The 18,876-nt window shown below is 39.2% G+C and overlaps 1 protein-coding gene across 1 annotated transcript in view; it reads right to left on the reverse strand.

Annotated features, from left to right (window-relative positions):
- syndig1l (synapse differentiation inducing 1-like) overlaps positions 1 to 12,622 on the reverse strand; it is a 47,077-nt gene extending 34,455 nt beyond the window's left edge. The window contains exons 1-2 of the mRNA XM_031755089.2: positions 12,200 to 12,622; positions 4,578 to 5,224 (exon numbers count right to left, since the gene is read on the reverse strand). Coding sequence (XP_031610949.1) covers positions 4,578 to 5,093 — 516 coding nt within the window. The 5' untranslated portion in view covers positions 5,094 to 5,224; positions 12,200 to 12,622. The remainder of the gene's footprint in view (positions 1 to 4,577; positions 5,225 to 12,199) is intronic.
- Between the last annotated feature and the right edge of the window lie 6,254 nt (positions 12,623 to 18,876).

Raw genomic sequence — 18,876 nt, forward strand, 5'->3', positions numbered from 1 at the left:
TTTCTGAGTTTGGTTGATTAGCTTTCTAGTTATTAGTTTTAGTAATTCAGAAACTTTACAGATAATATGCTCTTTATACTGGTGGTATCATTCCTGGTCACAGGAATAATGATGATTATGGATTAGACATCGCAAAAGAAGTAGTTTTGGTTAAGCAATACAAATGGTTCAAAAAAGAAAGAAAGAAAGAAAGAAAGAAAGAAAGAAAGAAAGAAAGAAAGAAAGAAAGAAAGAAAGAAAGAAAGAAAGAAACCATAGAGAAAAACTCTTTTCTCATTGCTCTATTGAGCTGAGTCGGGCAAAAACCATTACACCTTACTGATCCCTTTATTAAATCAATACAACTCACTAAGGAGGAGCTGCAAATAAAGAGAAGCAAACTAGATAAAAGGATTAAAAACTTCAAAAAGTCAATGTGGAGTAAGCAAAAAAAAAAAAAGGAACAGCAGTTTAAATTCCTGTAGGAAACAAAGTTGTGTGTTGCATCAAGATTTAGGTGTTTACAATATTTAATACTGTGCATCTACAGTAAATTTAAAAAAAAATCTTGTATATAATACATTTTACAATATGCATTTTGGGACACATTCCTATCAACTGTCATACTGAAGCCTAGAGCTGGGCGATATAAGATTTTTTCATATCACGATATGTTTTTTTCATTTCAGGCGATAACGATATATATCACGACATAAGCCAAATAACTATATTTGTAAGATTTAAATGTGCCGTTGCTCACAAGTAAAATGTGAAATAATTAGCAGCTTGTTTTAATTAAAATATTTATTTCCCATAATAAGTTCAACAGGGTAGATGTACTTAAGGAACATGAGACTTCAGTTTCAGATAAATAAAGGCAAATATTGCAAACTACACAAAAGGCAGCCGCTAAAGCGTTTAAGTTTCAAAACAGAACAAACAAAACAGACCACTAAATTGTCAATTCCACTTAGAAACAAAATATTAATTCTAAAAATAAATCTTAGGTCGTTTTACAGAAGAACAGACAAAATTGACTAACTTTTGTCAATATCAAATAAACTGAGAACTAAAAGGAAATTCTCAATCTCTCCTTGTTGTATAGCTTAGCTTTTCAAACAGTTTTAACAGTTACTTTAGTCTGACAAAAGCCGAATGACGAATTAGCGCTTTCAGTCAGAGATTGAGCATGCACCGCTTTATTGTATTTCCAGACTTGCTTTCGGCACAATTTACAGTGCGCGCTACTCTGTTTTTTGTCAGACTTGAAATAGCCGAAATACTTTCACACTACGGAACTTCTGTGGCCCTTCCGTTCGACAAGCTCTCCGGCATTGGAACCATCATCTGTTTTTTCTTCGGTAACCTTCGCTCACGCTCTCAGTTGATTTTTCTCTAGTCGGCAAACTCATTTCCTTCATTACCCGGGCAGCCCGGCTGCAAAAACAAATACACATGTGCGCCTTGGCACTTGTGCTGTACGTAACAAGTCACGTGACGTGACGCTGCGGCTGTGATTGGTTCGGCTCTGCGCTACTTAATTTGGATTGGCTGTTCTTTTTTGTTTTTTTTAAGAGGACAAGAGAGATGAGGCCTATCGCAATAGTTTAATTTTCCTATCGAGAAAAAGTTATTTCGCAATAAATATCGTTATCGTTTTATCGCCCAGCTCTACTGAAGCCATAATTTAAATTTAAAAAAAAGACCGCTATTACTATAGTCCAACCCTCATTTTTCCTCAATCAGATTTATAAATTCTTCAAAACAGCAGTAAAAGCTACAAACTATAGGCAGATTAAATTGTTACCAGAAAATTGCCTACAAAAAGGTACAATTTTCTGTCACATCCCAAAGTAAACAATTCTTCTTCTTCTTCTTCTTCTTCTTCTTCTTCTTCTTCTTCTTTGTAATTACATTGTGAAAGGAAAAGAGGCTGGATTTTGGATCAGTTCAGCATTGGTTATGTAACACTTAGTGCCTAAAACAAAGGATGGTAATATATGGTAGCGCATGCAGAGTGTCACACAAATTGGCACCCATGTTATGTTTTAAACAAATAAAATTGTGTTACATTAGGCAAACTGTATTTTTAATATTAGACAATATGCCTTAAAAGTCCACATGTGCTACAGAAAATAATCTAGAACCTCTTCACATTTAGGATATTCAGTTTCAGGTGGGTCATTAAAGGCACCCTGTTGGGTTTCTGCTACGATCTCTAAAGAACAACCTTTTATATGGGATTTATATGGGTTGTTATATGGGACTCAAAATCATAGACCGTATAAAAGCTGGGTATAGCTGCTGTGATATTACCCATCGGTTTTGAAGCCTTAATATGGGACTTTCTGCCATCATCATCTTGGTTGGAAACAATGAAAATAAATTACATGACGAGGAGGCCCTGGTCTGACTGAAAACTGCATGCTCACGAGCTAACAACTTGATACTGGCAAGTTGTTAGCCAATAAGCATACAATTTCCTACCACAGATAGTCATCCAGTTTGAAACACAGTAAGGCCGAGACTCAATTCTTTTAATTCAGTGTGACCCAAAATGGTGACTAAGCCAATAAAGTAAGTAAGAAATTTAGTGAGAGAGTGTTTATATAAAGGTCAAGTCAAAAAGCAGTTTTCCATACACTTTCCATAGACCCATTCCTATTTTGAGGCCTTTAGACAGAATTAAATTATAAGGCACTTTGATATTGGATTTATTTTTACAACCCATAAGCTAAATCCATTGTTTTTTATTGTCTATGGCCACAGTCCTGCTGTGACTTTCAGGTTACTGTTTGAAATCGTAATACATAAAAACTATAACAGAGTGCTAGCAAAGGCAGTGAAGAATACAAAAACTAGTAACTTGCATTCTGTGCATTCTGTAATGTGTATTTTTTTTTGCATGAGAGAACAACTCAATATGCTATTGATTGGTAGCTGTTTGCTAGTTAATACATCCTGTATGGCAGTTTCAAATGTTAGATACAGACGAGTGTTTGCATGTCAGCGTAGGGGCTTTCTAGTCTTCCTTCTGCACATTGTGTCAGAGTGTGGGCCTGGTGGTAGAGACACCACACACTTTGTGGTGTCAATGATCTCCTGTTGGGAGGCTACATAATGAGTCCCACTGTGTATTTGCCTCTTTTACATCTCAAATCTGGCTGTGGGGCCCGTTGATGCTTTTTTAAGCACTTGTTCATTCTTAAACAGGAAGTGTGTGGAAAAATATGAACTATATGGTAATGTGTACGCTTAACCTTTGAGTGGGTTAAAAGGAACCTCTAGAAGTCTATGAATAGAGAATTTGTGTGAATTCAGTAGGAATTGTAGCTCATGTATTCGCTCTTTTTTTTGTGTGCAAATCTACAACTACAATGGAATAAACCTTCACATCAGAAAATCTGGAGGTTATTTGCTCTTGGCATTTGCACATCAAATTTTTGCTCAGCTCATCCTGGCAGAATGAGCTGAGGAAATTTCAGTTAATCATTTGCATTCCTCCCTCCCCCAGGTTCTATTTCTTATCCTATGAGCTATATATACCCATTTCACGTAGCATTTCTGCAGCTGCATGTTTATCACTGCAATCCAGGTTCATTCTAGTGGACTCAGGTGTGTGGCAGCCAGTCCATTAAGCGTTGCAGGACACTGGTCGACTCTTAACACCCTATTCCACCAGTCCAATCCCCTAAATCCTTTGGAGTGCTTTGTGCTATTGGTCATGCCGATTGAGAGTGAAAATACTGTGGCTAAAGCTGTGGTATCTAATATTCCTGTGTGAGGCAGACATGGGTGATTTATTATTATCTAACGATGAATTTTACAGGAGTTGGGAATTGAGGCCAAGGTCAGTGGATCAAATGGATTTGTGTTTAGTAAAAATGGCAGACTGATCCAGGAGCTAAGCTCAATCCTTTGGTGTGATGATATAAATGTAGATCTACCACAGGAATACAAGCAAGCTTGCTGTCAATTAACAGAAACACATGCATGCCTACATTAGCTGCCTGCTTTGGGCTTTTCCTACGAAACAGAACAACTGCACATGCGTCTATGAATGACTGAACTGAAATTTATATGTATATTAAAATATTATATATATGGTACTATTCGGTACAATTCACTTACAAATCCTTCAACATTCTGGTCCTTCGGTACCTATCTGACCTGCTGCACCCAAACAAACAGTCTCTAATGCCATGGGCCTACTTCTGTCCCTCGCACCACCCTCCACACCTCTGGGGACATAGCCGTCAGTGTGGCAGCCCCCATCCTCTGGAACTCTCTCTAATCTGAACTTTGAAACACCCCACACTGAACTCTTAAGAAACCTCTCAAAAATAATCTCTTCAACAAAGCCTTCACCCTCTAGCCTTTTTGTTTACTTATATACTTTTGTAAAGCATCCTTGGGTTTCTTGAAAGGCGCTAAACAAATCTAAGTTCATTTTTTTATTACTTTTGGATTTTTCTATTTTAGCTTTATTCCTACGTGCTTTTTGTTAAGAACAGAGCATATTAAAAAAAGTATCTAAAATAATGCAAGCTTTCTATCATGCATTGTCTTTCCATGCTGAATGCATTTTTTGCCCTTACCTCATATTCCACATACTCTTCCTCCTCCACCTCATAGGAAACTGTTTGGATCTTGATGTGTTCGCCGTCCTCCAGCAGCTTCGTCTGAGGATCTTCCGTGCTGGGCGTGTCTGCCCCGGTTGTGTTGGACACCTCCTTTGCCTTTTTCTCTGTGAAGGTGGTCTCACAGCACTCATTTCTGTATTCCTTAGCCTTAATGCTGCCACTGTCCTCCTTGTACAGGATGAAATTGGGTCTATAGAAGGCTTCTACTGCCAGATGTAGCGAGGTGGCATCCAAAAACTGCTGGGATTTCACCTTCCCGTTGGTATTGTAACTTCCGCTCACTGCATTGCCATTACTCACTTTTCCTCCTCCTCCACCCTCACCTCCTCCACCTCCACCTCCTCCTCCAGCAAAGTAGTTTATAATGTTTTCCTGGTAATGATTGTTGGGGAATTCTCCTCCGTAACCATTGATCATGTGTTTACTGTTTTTGTCCAGCAATGGATTTTGGAGTTCACTGAGATTCTCCATAATCAGCAGGGGTAAAAAAGTGGAAGGAGCTTCTCGGTGACAGCAGGGAGACGAAAGAGTGATGTGAAAGAGGCTCCTCTGTGACTGGTTTATGTCAGTGAAGGAGTTAATGGCATTAAGCACTCTGAGACCTAGAGGAAAAAGAAACAGCAATAGAGAGGGGGAGCGTTTTTAGAGTCAGTGGAAAACTTGGAAGGAGAATTTTATTTGACATGTACCGGCAGGTAACAGTTTACCCAAACCTCGCTCACATCAGATCAAAGTTTAGCTGTCGTTTCCTCAGCAGAAACAAATTTTACAACATCCTGCTTGTCAAGAGGTGCACCCTGCAGACGACTCAATTAAGTTTAATTTGCTTCCTTGCTCTAGACACATAAAGTAACATGAACACACACACACACACACACACACACACACACACACACACACACACACACTGGAGTATTAACAGCAGTACATCATAGAAATTTCCATCTACTAAAAATATCAACCTCCACCATCAGTGTCCATGTGTTCTCTGTCCACCTAATTTGATTTTTATCACTACATTGTTTATAGAGATCATTGGGGTGTCATTACTGTCACGGTCTGATCCTGATAAGCTGAGGCCTCCCACCCATATAAAGCTCAGAAGGCTCCCATGTTTGTATAAATTTATGACTCATTATACTAAAATCAGTTACACATCAGCTATGAAATTGATTATGGAATGTACGATAAATAAAATAGGTTGACGATGGACATAACACAGCGGGTAGAGCAATAAAAATGATTGGCTAGTATTCTGTAACTGTATTGTGATGATCCCTAATAGTGGTTCACACATTCATCTTACACTCCAACACACAAATTACTACTTCTGGGGGTCACTACCCCCTCCCCGAGAAAATATGGTGTAAAATCTGTGCCAAATCAAACATGTGGATACATTCACTGTAGAGACCCTTTGACAAATAAGGGAACATGCAGAAAGTTCCCAAAGACTTAAATGGCCTCATTAGTAAGGGAGCAAATAATGATCCCGTGTTAAAAGGAGTTACCTGGTGTTTGAGCAGACTTCAAGTTGGATACATGTAAATGCAGATTTTAAAATCATTCTTATTTTGATTGTGTATAAACTTGCAGATTTGAAGTGGGTTTTGAATTTAACATTCTTAAATATTATACTTTAATAAACAGTTTTTCATAAGTTTATATCCAGACATAAATTACATTTGTAACTGGCTTCCATATAACTATATTTTAGGAGCGGGCAGCATGTATATAAATATAGTTGTTATATCTGTTTAATAATCTGGGATTCTGCCATGAATGTATACTGCAGATGTGCAGCCTTAAATAGCTACAGGCTTGCAATACTGAAGCCAACATTGATTATTAGTGTTATAAACATGTATAATATTGATGCCAATCATGCAGTGCAATGCTAAGAAAAGTGTGAGCTTCAGAGGATGGACCAAATACTTAACACCAGACTTATAGGCCTCAGTCAGCCCTAAAAAGCAATCCAAACCAAATTACAAACTTTTTCCCTCCTCCCAGATATTTCCATACTGCAAAAATAGTCCAGAGTTTTCTGCCTCCCAGTCGGCACCCTGAACTCTTGTCTGATTAATCTGCGTTTAAAATAGAAATGCCAAGAGCAGATTATTTCTGGGGGGTCCTGACCCCAATCATGTATATCTGGCTTGCTGGCGTATTTCTAAATGCTTGAAGGTAATGTATTTCCAATTGAAGACAACAAGATTACACAAAATGCAAACTGGCATTATGGTGATGGGATAAGGATAATAGTCTGTCAGTTCATAGGTTAATAATGTCACGGAAGATTCATGTACTTTCTTTGTGGATTAATTGTGGTTGTAAAGCTCTGTTGATCATATTAGAATAACGTTTAATTCTTCATACTGTGTAAGCTTTTGTGTTCTGTGCCATACATTTACTCCTCCCTTACACAGTACATTACTTTGCGAGAGATGATCAGGAGAAGTTATGAAAATATTTAGGCTCTGTTTATTTTTCTTTCTGACAAATTATTCATCTCAAAACAGGCAGTTGTTTTGGAATAAACTCTAGAACAAAAGAACAAAAGCCCCCATAAAAGTCCAACATACTGAGTTTCCTGGAGGGGAAACTGATTTAGAATCACCTAAAGACTCTTTCTGTTAACATTTCTTCTCTTTATTCCTCCATCCATGCTTTGTACTGTAACAGCTCCCTCATTATATTTTGTTTCACTCTTTAATTTGCTGCGTGTTCATCACTTCCTTCTCAGATTCCCCGTCTCCCCTTCCCTTATTTACTTTATATGTTGCAGTTTTCTTTCTTTCGCTTCCTCAAATTACCTCGATGTAGGATTTTTGTTAGCTATCCTTTTTATGTTTTCTGTGCCATGAATAAAACACAAGCCCCATGCTCCCAGATTTCCTGAAGCTCTGTAAGCACTGGACAGCCAGCAAAGTTTTCACAGTTCCTCCCTGTTGGACCTCCTGCGTCTGAATATGCTGACATTGTTGTTCCATGCCAGTGCTCCTTTTGGTCCGTGCATAGCCCTGGGGATCACATACTTCTTCAGTTCGTCAGATAAAAGTGTGAGTACCTTGTAAAAAAAGATGAACCGGGCCTGGGACTGCCAAATACTTTAGATGCTGATGTTGTGTGTGTTACACGCTGTTGTTTAAGCAGCAGGATGCTCTCTGACCCATGTGCGCTTAAGTGTCAAAAATCTACAGCCAGCAGCCCTGCCAGCTACAAGCGTTGCTGAAAATCAGCTGTAATGTCCCTGGTGGGGTTAATGAATAATCCATGCAGATTTTGTGGACACAAAGTTAATTTATATTTTAGTATTTGTACTGCTTTATATTAATTGGTTCCAACAGGGAGTGAAAGATAAGTGTTACATAACACACCCCATGTCCAAGTGTTTTCAAAATGTCAAAGGACATCAAAGGATCAAGACTTAAAGGGGCCACAAATAGCATTTTAACATCAATAAATCACGACTGCATTAATACTAAAGTACAGCTGCGATTACCATAATCATGTGGGACAGCCACCAAGCCAGAGAGTTTCAATGTGATAGTAGTAAGTATCCTCAGTTCAAGGCAAAGTTGAATGAGACCTCAGCTCATTCAACTTTGAAATTGGATGTACCCTTCAACCAGTGACTGGTTGGGTATACAACTCAGGGTGGTCGTGGGAGGTGGTTATTGGGGTTATGTCATCACTACATTTACTAAATCTGCCACATGAGGTGGAGTGCACTCTATCTTCTAGCCTCATAGAACACATTACCCCAATAGAACACTTCACTTTCAGACTGCTGGCTTATCCGTGGTTTCTAGGATATTTAAAAGTAGAGTAGGAGGCAGAGCCTTCAGCTTTCAGGCTCCTCTTCTGTCGAACAGGCTCCCAATTTGGGATTCAGGAGACAAACAGCCTCTTTACTTTTAGGGTTAGGCTTCCCGTGATGCACTGTGTATTTCTTCTTCATTCCCCTTTCATCACTCACTGTGTTTATACACCACTCTGCATTTAATCATTAGTTATTGGGGGAGGGAGGCAAGTTAGGGAAGTTGCCCCTTCCTTCCTATATGCCCTGGTGGAAGCAGCTTGAGGTGACTGTTGTTGTGATTTGATGCTCTATAAATGAAATAGAATTGAACAGAGTCCATTAAAAGCTAGAGTAACATAAAAAAGACAATTGTATTTGCTGTTCATTAGCTTGGAACCAATTCTAACTAAAATTTTAGCAAATGTAAATTTAATCAGACCAGCAATGACAGCGGCAGATGGGATAATTTTTCCCCGTTAAAAGTAACATTGCCAAAAATCAGCTTGGACAGACAAAATATCTGTCGTATTTACCAAAACCAATTAGCAGCTAACTTCAAAACTACAGCTATTCTTTTGTTAAAAACGCAAAGTTTGCGTCACTGAGTGAATTTGCTCCGATAACGGCTAAATGGGATTTTCATCTTCCAAAAAGGTACACAAGATTTTGTGACAGATGGTGGAGTCTAATACATAAATTAACATTTTGCTTCTTTTGTGTCCAAACACACCAGTGCAACAGCTAATGCAAAAATAAATACTAAATAATTCACTCTGACGTGGGCTGAGGAACGAGATACAATGGGCTGTGATGCACACAGCCCAAAAAACCATTTCCTATAAACTTCCCAGCTTTTGCCTCTGTAAAAACTCCCACTCTGCACAAAGCTACGAGCTGACAGCGGATTACTTTTCGTGTCATTACTTAGGGATGCTCTGAGTAATCTTTTTGGTGCTGTCATACTTCCAAATACATTGCTGCCACAATGCTGGTGCAGAGCAAGGGTTCTTTGGCTGCAAACAGAAATTAAAGTGTGAATACAGTATTTTAGTGCAAGCCGAAGACAACTCAGTATGGGTGATGATAAATGCTGAAGAAATAACGACAGATTTGTGTGTTTATTTATGTGCGCACATTTGTTTGTTGGAGGATGTGTATTGTGCGTGTGCGGCTGTGAGTAAATAAACGTGTGTATGAGTGGGTGGAGGTGTTTGGAAAGGAAGGGAGAGTAGCAAAGAGACAGAGAGAGAAGATGGGTGGGAGAAAGCGAGAGAGAGAGAGAGAGAGAGAGAGAGAGAGAGAGAGAGATCACACTTTTGTGCGATTCTCCGGTCGAGTGCATTTGGGCATGTTGGCGGGCAGCAGAGGTTATGGAGTCGTAAGGAGCTGGGAGGTACGGCTGAAAGCGAATGAGGCAGAGCAATCGTTGTTGCAAGGGAAACAGTTCAGCATGAGAGCGACGGCACAAGAGGGGGCCTGTGTGCTGCAGTGCTGCCGTGTAAGACATCTCAGAGGTGTCTGACAAGGGGTTAAAAGATTAGAGAACAACCTGTAAGAATACAGGTGTGCGAGGGTAAGAATGAGGCTGTGGCACTGCTAACATGTCAGACGCGCTGATACGTCTGTGCGCTCCAACCCCATTAGACTCCAGTCAGCACAATCAATTTTCCCATGTCAGCCCATTGCCAATCAACCTTGGACCTCTGACCCTGAAGCCGAGCGTGGGCATTTTCAGCCGGCTTTGCGAAGAGCAGCTGAATACCAATGTGTCTCATCCGTCGGCCACGTTTACCAATCCGTTCCATCCAGACTGCGTCTCTCACAGCTTTTCCTGTGCACCGCATGTAGAGATCTGCTCGCTGCACTCGACAACAACAACTTCATCTTCCTGTAATTTAATTTAGAGGCAGCGGCTGGCATATAATATGCATAATAAGGTAGCGCCCGGCAGTTATTGATGATCACAAATCGGGATAATGCACGAGATCTTATTGCTGAAAATGCAAATACCAACATAGGCTACATTTGTCAGTGAACCTTACTCCCGGCCTCAGCACGTGAAGGTCCACTGACAGATTAGGAGACAGAAAATGACGAAGTGAAGTAACTGACTTAACGCCATGTTGACTGATCCTTTTATGAACTATTATCTTCAAAGCAGACTGTTTAAAATGTCATAATCCACTTGAAATTAATCTGAAGCCTATTCCTGTGTCAGCAGCCACTGCTGTCCCTTCTGTCTACATGTCTATCTGTGAGCTGATAAAGCATTAAACCCTTAGCAAGTACCCTTTAACAGAGAAGTCGGGGCTCCTCTGAAGCCCCTGAGCTCATCATCTGGCTTACTGTCTTCCACACCTTTGTTGGTTGATTTAAAGTGTTCTTCAGTATGTTAATCCACCATCTCTGTTGCATGTGTTTGAATAATTCAATGGTTGGGTGTTGCAAAAAGCAGCCGTGTATGCCTCTGCTGGAGTGTTTTGTTGTTTATGAGATGCAGGCTCTGGCTAAGTTGCCTTTGTTGTTGCCTATTGATCACCATCTCCATTAGCAGGTGATAGCAGAATGTAGGCTGTTTCTAATCTGTAGCACTCATTTCTAAACATGCTCGTTATTCTGCAGATAGATAGATGAATGAATGTACAGTAACAGAATGAGAATCATCTCATTTAAAAAAATACAAAAAAATAACAAACAATAAAAACAAGATGAGGTGGAAGCTGAAACGTACCACTTTTCTCAGTTCCATCTATTAAAGCAGTTAAAGCAGAGATCAGGCCTGACTTTGCTTGTGCTACCCCAATTATTAAAGGCACCAGGGGTAGATCAGAGGGAGGGGGTAGTCTCTCTATCTGTGTGTGTGTTGTGTCTCTGTGTGTGTGTGTGTGTGTGTTACTCATAGAGGGGCCATAAATCTGTTTACACAGGCACATTTTGGGGACCTGCCGCAAAAAGCAAAACCACGCATATAATGACTTGATTTAATGTTAATGTGATGTTAGGTTTAAGTCATCTGAAGTAATGTCAGTTTTTGTGTGTGGGTGTGTGTCAGAGTGTGCAAGTGTGTATGCGTGTGGTTTAGAGTGCATGCTCTTGCACTCCTGTTGTATGCCCCCTTATTTTGCCCTCGCTACTAAATCTCTGATATAACTATAACTGTGTAACACCCACTAGAGTACCTCCAACCATAACTCACTACATGCATGACAACAACAATAACAACAACAACAGAATATCCTGAATGCACACAGAATCATCACTTTGGTTCCCTTTGTTTATGTTTATCAGGTAAAAATGACCCTGGTGCATTCTTTGGCCAAGTGTTCCAGTCTATTTGCAGAGGGACAAAAGAACCAAAAGGCGCTGTTACAGTAGGAGGTCACAGAATGACTTGATGACTTCATGCCAAAAGCATTTCTCACTTAAAAACACACAAAGACAAGGAAAAGGATTTTTTTTTTTTTGCTCCAGCAATCGCAGGTGGAAACTGTGTGGAGAGTTCTTCATCAGCATCATCCTACATCCTCCATCACAGAATACATTGCAGTGCGACATATTCACCACTTATTTCTATTTATAACTTAAACATGAACATGTGTATTCACGTAAAAGCGCCGTCTGGGTGCACAGAGTTTACTGTAGACAATTTTTAAAAAACCACGTTTTCGCACCTTTAAAAACAGATCAAAACGCGCACTATTAAAAGGCAGTTTTTAACAAATAACCGAAGAATGTTCTTTACGCTTTAATGATTTATATTTTTTTTCCTTACCTCTGAGTTCTCGTCAATCCAGATATTGTTTGAAGGACGCAAAGACTGGCTTGTTTTCGCCTGTACATTATGGCTCGGATGCTGATGGTGTCGCCCACAGAAAAAGACATTTCTCAGACTTTCTCATTTGAAGAAATGGCCAATCATTTCGCTCGGGAAAAAAGGGGGAAAAAAAGAAACCCACTGCCGCCCGCCACAGTATCGTAATTTCTCTCCACTATAAATTTGAAGGTCGCTTTCTTCAATAAGCCATTTGGCCACTGAAATTCTGTCGTCTTTGCAAAGTTAAAATAGCTTCTGTAAGCGAGAAAGAGAGAGAGAGCGGGAGAGATTCCCGGTGTGGGGAGGTTTAGAGACGCGGATGATGAGATGAGGTGAGGAGTGTACACGCTTCGCAGTGCGCGCAAAGCGAGAGCCCCCAGAGCAGCGTCCACCCCTGCCCGTCTGCATGCATCTTACTTTCACAGTACTGAAAACGGTAGCGAGGTTAATCTTGTCTTACAGATGATGTGTGTGTGTGTGTGGTTTTTTTTCTTCCTCTTGCAAATCATTAAGAGGCAGAAGCAGGCTATAAAAGCTCCACCTCTGAGAAGTGTGGGGAATTGCCCATCATTTAGACGCTCCATGATTTAAATCAATTATTTCAGACAGCAGCCGCTTATGTCACGGAACAGCGACAAACTACAACACATGTTCTGCAAGAGATTTAAAAAAAAGAAAGAAAGAAAATAAAAGCTGTCATTGTTGTGATTAATCGTGAAACATAATTGGGGTGGACTGTCATATCTCGAAGTGTTTCACAGCAGACAGCAAAACCTTTCGCAAGCTGCCTCCACAATTAGAGATTGGACTACAGCTGATGTCTATTGTGACTCTGCTGATTTGATTAGCTAAAATGGACTCGGTGATCTCAGTAAAGGCACTGTGACATTTGTGCGACTTTAATCTTTCATTTCAAAGTAGACACGGAGAGCCACAACTTTCCTATGATAGACTTTGAAAGACCTGAAAGCAGAATTGAATGAACTTTTCAGTGATTCCATCTAATATGATTCTCAAATTCACAGCAGTAGGCTGTCGATTATTTTGTACTGCGAGATTTTGTGTTTTTCGTGTAAACGTGAAGGTTTATTTTTATGTGGGCGTGGCTTAATTGAGTACAGGTGATGTCACACACCTTTAATGGCGTGCAATACTAAAAATGTTGGTATTGATCAGATACTGATTTTATAAAGGCAGCTTATGTAGAAGAGAGCAGTGTGACATGACTTATGTAACAAACAATCAACAATTTGCTAGTTCTGAACCCGTTTTAATGACCAATAAATCACTGTATTCATTTTTATTTTCCACAATAATCAATTCATAATGTTGTACTATAGTACGAATCGAATATCAATACCAGTGCTGTAATCCATACGATCAATCCGTCTATATCTAAATTTCTAAATTTGCTAATAATATTGATAATAGCTGGATGTCATTTAAAGCGCTAAGTTGTATCCTTTCCGTTTTCATCTCACAGTTAAAATATTTGGTAAATAATTAGTTAAAACTGTCAATAGTTTATTATGAAAGTACATGACAGTAGTTCCTCACATTATAAAATTGGTCTGTTAATCACAATTTGAGACGCTCATTCTTTGAGACCTTAGCTAGCTTAAAACCCCTATACATTAAGTTAAACTACCACATTAACTTTGCAATCTCAAACCGCTACATGAACTAGGAAGCTTCATTAGCACGAAACAGCAAGTTTACTCAATAATCATTAACTGCATAATTCAGTCTTTCGCTATATTAAGCTGAACCTTGATTGATCTCCCAACCAATTATAAATAATAAGATTATGATTTCTCAGTATCCCTGCTACATTTAATCCATGCACCCATTAACACATCAATATTTTCTAGCTGTATTATTTTGAATGTGTCAGACATTCTTTAGTCAAGAGTAATAACAGTGTACTGCACATTCAAAAGATTTAGGATGAAAAAGAAACTGTATTTTATTCTGGTGAATCACAATTATGTTGTATTTCAATATTTTTGTTGACCAACATATAGATAGGTAGGTAGATAGGTCTTTCAGTAGAATGTATCTGTTCCTTATGTTAAAGGAAGGGCTTTATTTAAAGTTCAAGACATTCTTCATAGAGTTAATGTGAATTTCAAGTGCTTAATGTAAGTGAACTTCAAAGGAAATCCATATCATTATCTAGGTTCTAAATCGTCTTTAACAGCATGTAAGTGGAGTCCTGACCACAATCTTGTCATTTTGATCTTTAAAGTAGAAACTCTTGTGTTTGCAGCCAGGGATTTAGGAATTGAAACTTCCTTCCTTTCATGTATAGTGTGTTGTGCACTTGACATTTGGACCAGTGCACTACCGAGCAAGATGGGAAAAAAGATCAACAAAAACCCAGAATGTCTGAGGATCAAAAATAGTCAAGATCATCAGCGAGGATGACCAAGACATGGACAACAGGGAAGAAAAAGGAGGGCAAGTCCAAAGGGAGGTGATGCTGTGTAATAGCCTGAGTGTTCTGAAACAATGCTCATACCTCCATTTCACCGCTTTTACTCTGTACTGTCACAACATTTCTGTTCTTTTACTTGTTTTGGTTTTTTTTGGTACATTGTCCTCCACTGTTTTCTATTTTTTCCCCCAACTCAATATCCCTGCTATCATATCTGACAACTTGATTCAGATTCACCGGTCAGCTGCAGTCAGGACCTCATCAGAGACCTTTCAATCATAGAGCTCATACACAGCTTTTCTCCCTTCCTTCACTTCTGTTATTTTGAACCCAGCTTGACCACTGTATAGTAGGCACACTGAAAAATTCAGCCCTATCCTCCTCTGCTTTTTGGAGGTGGTCTTCTTGTCATACCTGCAGGCATGTCTTGCAATGCAGATGAGCTGTAAGATCCAATTTGTTTGTGTGGAGATGACTCGAATTCCTTTGCCACAGAACATTAGGGCTGCAAATTAATATCCCTGGGCTCACTGGCTCACAGGTCTGTTTCGAGACAGAAGACAGGCATTCTGGGATAATGGCAGATGCATGGAGAGAATTCTTTAAGACCTGCAGTGCCTTGTCTTTATAAACCCTTCTCCACTCCAACATTTTTCCCGCTTTCCCCTTATGGTTTCATTTGTCACCTGTAGCGACCTTCTCCTAAATGAGTGCAAAAGAAAGAGGGCTCATCTCTAGTGTCGTGCTCAGAGTTACAACATCTACAGTCTCTGTCATTCTCTGCAGACACTCACGGGGAATGACAGGAGGGAATACAAATGAGCAACAAAGTTTTTAAGGGGCAAAAACCTGATACAGATCTCAGCTAGATGACAATATGTACAGGTGCTCACTGGTTTTACTGATATTTATTTCAGTCATTATTAGGATTTTCTTTTTCAAAACAGAAAAAAATAAAAGGTTATTTAAATAAATAAATGTTGACAATCAAGAATTAAATTCAAAGGAAATAACGGAAAGTATTTATTAAGATGATGTAGGCTGAAGCTTAATCTTATTGTGCCTACACTTTAATACATGCAGCCATTTTTCACTAGATTTTCTTTGCTTTTGTGTTAGTTATTGGAAGGTTACTTACACTGTCTTATTTTTTTTATTTTTTTCATTGCAAACATAGGCAGTGATGTTGAAATATGGTACATGAACGTAATTAAATGATACATTTACTCCATGTCATAATGTAAATTTGCTGCTGGCAAAACTGGTGCAGTCTACCATCTGTTCTTGATCATTAACACTCACTATGCTTCTTACAGTACATGATTGTTTGACTGTTGTGAGGCTGCACATAATACAGTACATAATTGTTTGGTTCTCTGCATTTTAGATACAGTTTTAAGGAAGCAGATTTTCCCTACTTGACAATAGTTGGATAACAACTGATGCTACTCTCAGGTCTGTACATATGCCTTGTAAAAAACTGAATTGCTTTTAAAATGTATCATTTTAAATAATTTTTCTTAAATGCAAAGAGTGAGATACTTGTTGGTGGATCTAATGTAGACACGCGTTCAATTTTCCTTCCATTTCCTTGAACAATGTTGGATAAAAGGCTCAGCTGATAAAGAAACGACATTCTACCTCCCTGTTAATGGCTTTTTACCAGCCTGTTCATTTTGAGCAATGTATTCTCACTCACAAGTGATCACACACTGATGCACTGATTATGGGTCAGGAGCATATTCTCATCATAACATAAGTTTTGGTGTCATTTTCTAACATAAGAAAGAACAATAGTGGAAACAGTATGAATAAGCAGGCAAGAGAGGGGACAGATGCATAATCAAAAGGCAAATCTTACCCATCTCGGAGAAGCGCCTGACCCATGTTCTCAGTTACCGTATAATTGGATATGCACAAGGTGTGCTTTGGCCACAGTGTTATGATGTGGCAGCTGAGAAATCGCTGAGAGCCCTCCTGGGAATCATACTCTCAACTCTTTGTTTAGGACACTTAGCCATCACAGGTAAATGTTTTGTATACCCTTTGTTCGGCTAGTTACTCCTGTACAGGAGGTCTCGACCAACTCCTTGTTCAAAGGGTTCAAGTTTCTGATACCAAGAATTGTTCCCCAACAGGTAATGCAGAAACTGAATTGAGTTGGTAGTGAGAAGACTCAAATAGCTCTGACTTCTTACCTCTGGATGTCTATCCCAGCCTAATTTTTTAATATGCAAGCTTAATTGTGTGAATGCTTATCATATGAAACTAACCAATACGTCACAAACCTCTAAAACAGGACATAACCAAAGCTGAAAAGGGTTTTTTTACACCACCTCCATTGCTTCTGCCTCCTTTGACTCTCTTGCTTTAATATTTCTGCAGTCAGTGCAGTGTTGCCAACTCCTCAGTAAGGAAAATCGCTATTGGCTGTCCTAAAAGTCGCTAGAAGTCGCTAAATGACGTCATCACCTAATTTGCATAATTGGTCACGCTAATATAATTGTAACCTATGTTGTTGGAGAGAGAAATAACATCGTGGAAGAGACCTAAAGTGAGTAAAAAACGTCCTAAATGCATTTAGAGTTTATTTAGAACTACAAATTAAATTTCTTTTAGCAATTATTGTTTTTTTAATGTCACAGTTCCAACCCTGCTCCTTTACCCGGGCTTGGACCGGCAAAAGTGACCCGAAATAGGCACTCTGGTGGAGTTACTTTGTGTGTGTGTGTGTTTATAAGTAGTTTTAAACCTTGTGATCCACAAAACAGCATAAGAGTAAAAGATTAAAAGAAGAACTGACTGCGTTACAGCACCCGCTGCTTGTTGAGAGTAAAAGCGATACGCGCTTTCACGTCTTTTTTTAGCGACTTTTTATAGAAAAAAAGTCGCTAGGGGGTCTGAAAACTCGCTAAATATAGCGACAAAGTCGCTAAGTTGGCAACACTGAGTCAGTGCGTCAAGGCACCAGCAAAAAGACAGCAGCATTTGATGCCCTGGAGAAAGCACTGGTTTTCCTCAAGAAGTCAGACCTTATCAGGACAAGTAACTGACCTTATCACTTACTTCTATCAATTGTTTCTCTTGTAATGTTTATCCTGACCCAATGTTTGTGATATTTTCAGTCTTTTTACTTCCTTATTTATTTATCTTTATTTATTTATTAGCACACATACTGCAAGGTGAAATTAAAGTACCAAATAATAATGTTCAGTTGTGCTATGAGCTAGCTTTTAACACATGCAGTATATAATAATAATAATAATATAGACCTCCAGAGTTTAAAAAGTTGTGAGGAAAATTTCAGGTGTCACAGCTGTGTTAAAATATTAATGTTTATAAACAGCAGAAGTTGCTGAGAGTCTGTGAAAAGTTGGATTAAATTCCACCTGAATATATTTGTGACTTTGACACTCTTGTCGGAAGTTAATAGCTGCCAGGTGGGTAAAGTCTAACCTTTTTGTGCGTGTTTAATGTGGGTGAAGGTTTGCATGCAGCATACTAAACACAACCAGCTCAAAGTAAACAAAAAAGGTGGTGTTGTGGGCTGCTTATCTCTAAAAGCCTTCCTCTGAAGGTAAGATCAGTAGGTAAGAACATCAGTCACGTACGCTCCTCTACAGCACAGAACCTACACAGTGCTGCTGCATTTTTTAAAAGATACCTCTGGACCGTGAACAATGATAGTGTATGTTTATTGCATGCCAGACCTGTACAGTAAGGAAAATGATGATTTGATCCCCTGCTGAATCTTTAAGTGTGCTCACTTACAATGAAATGAAGAATCCCTTGTTTTTAGGGTAGTTTCATTTTAATGGAGAGTATCAACCAAAAATTCAGAACATAAACAAATATTATATAAAAGTTATAAATTGATTAGCATGTCAGTGAGTGAAATAAGTATTGGATCCCCTATAACCCAGACACCTGCAGATTGGCTGTGCGCCCATGTGACACGGATTCCAAGCAGTTCTAGATACTCCTGATCGAAACACGTTACGTGTATAAAGCACGCCTGTTCAAGGAGAGCTGTCAAAGGACATCAGTGACAAGGCTGTAGACCTGGAATGGCTGGAATGGGCTACAAGACCATCAGCAAAAAGATTAATGAGAAGGTGACAAATGATGCTGCGATTATTCAGAAATCGTCATGGCTGTGTACAGGCAGGCAGGATGATGGACCCAAATCCAGGAGTCC

Source organism: Oreochromis aureus, linkage group 15 (assembly GCF_013358895.1).
Source record: "Oreochromis aureus strain Israel breed Guangdong linkage group 15, ZZ_aureus, whole genome shotgun sequence".
Lineage (NCBI taxonomy): Eukaryota > Metazoa > Chordata > Actinopteri > Cichliformes > Cichlidae > Oreochromis > Oreochromis aureus.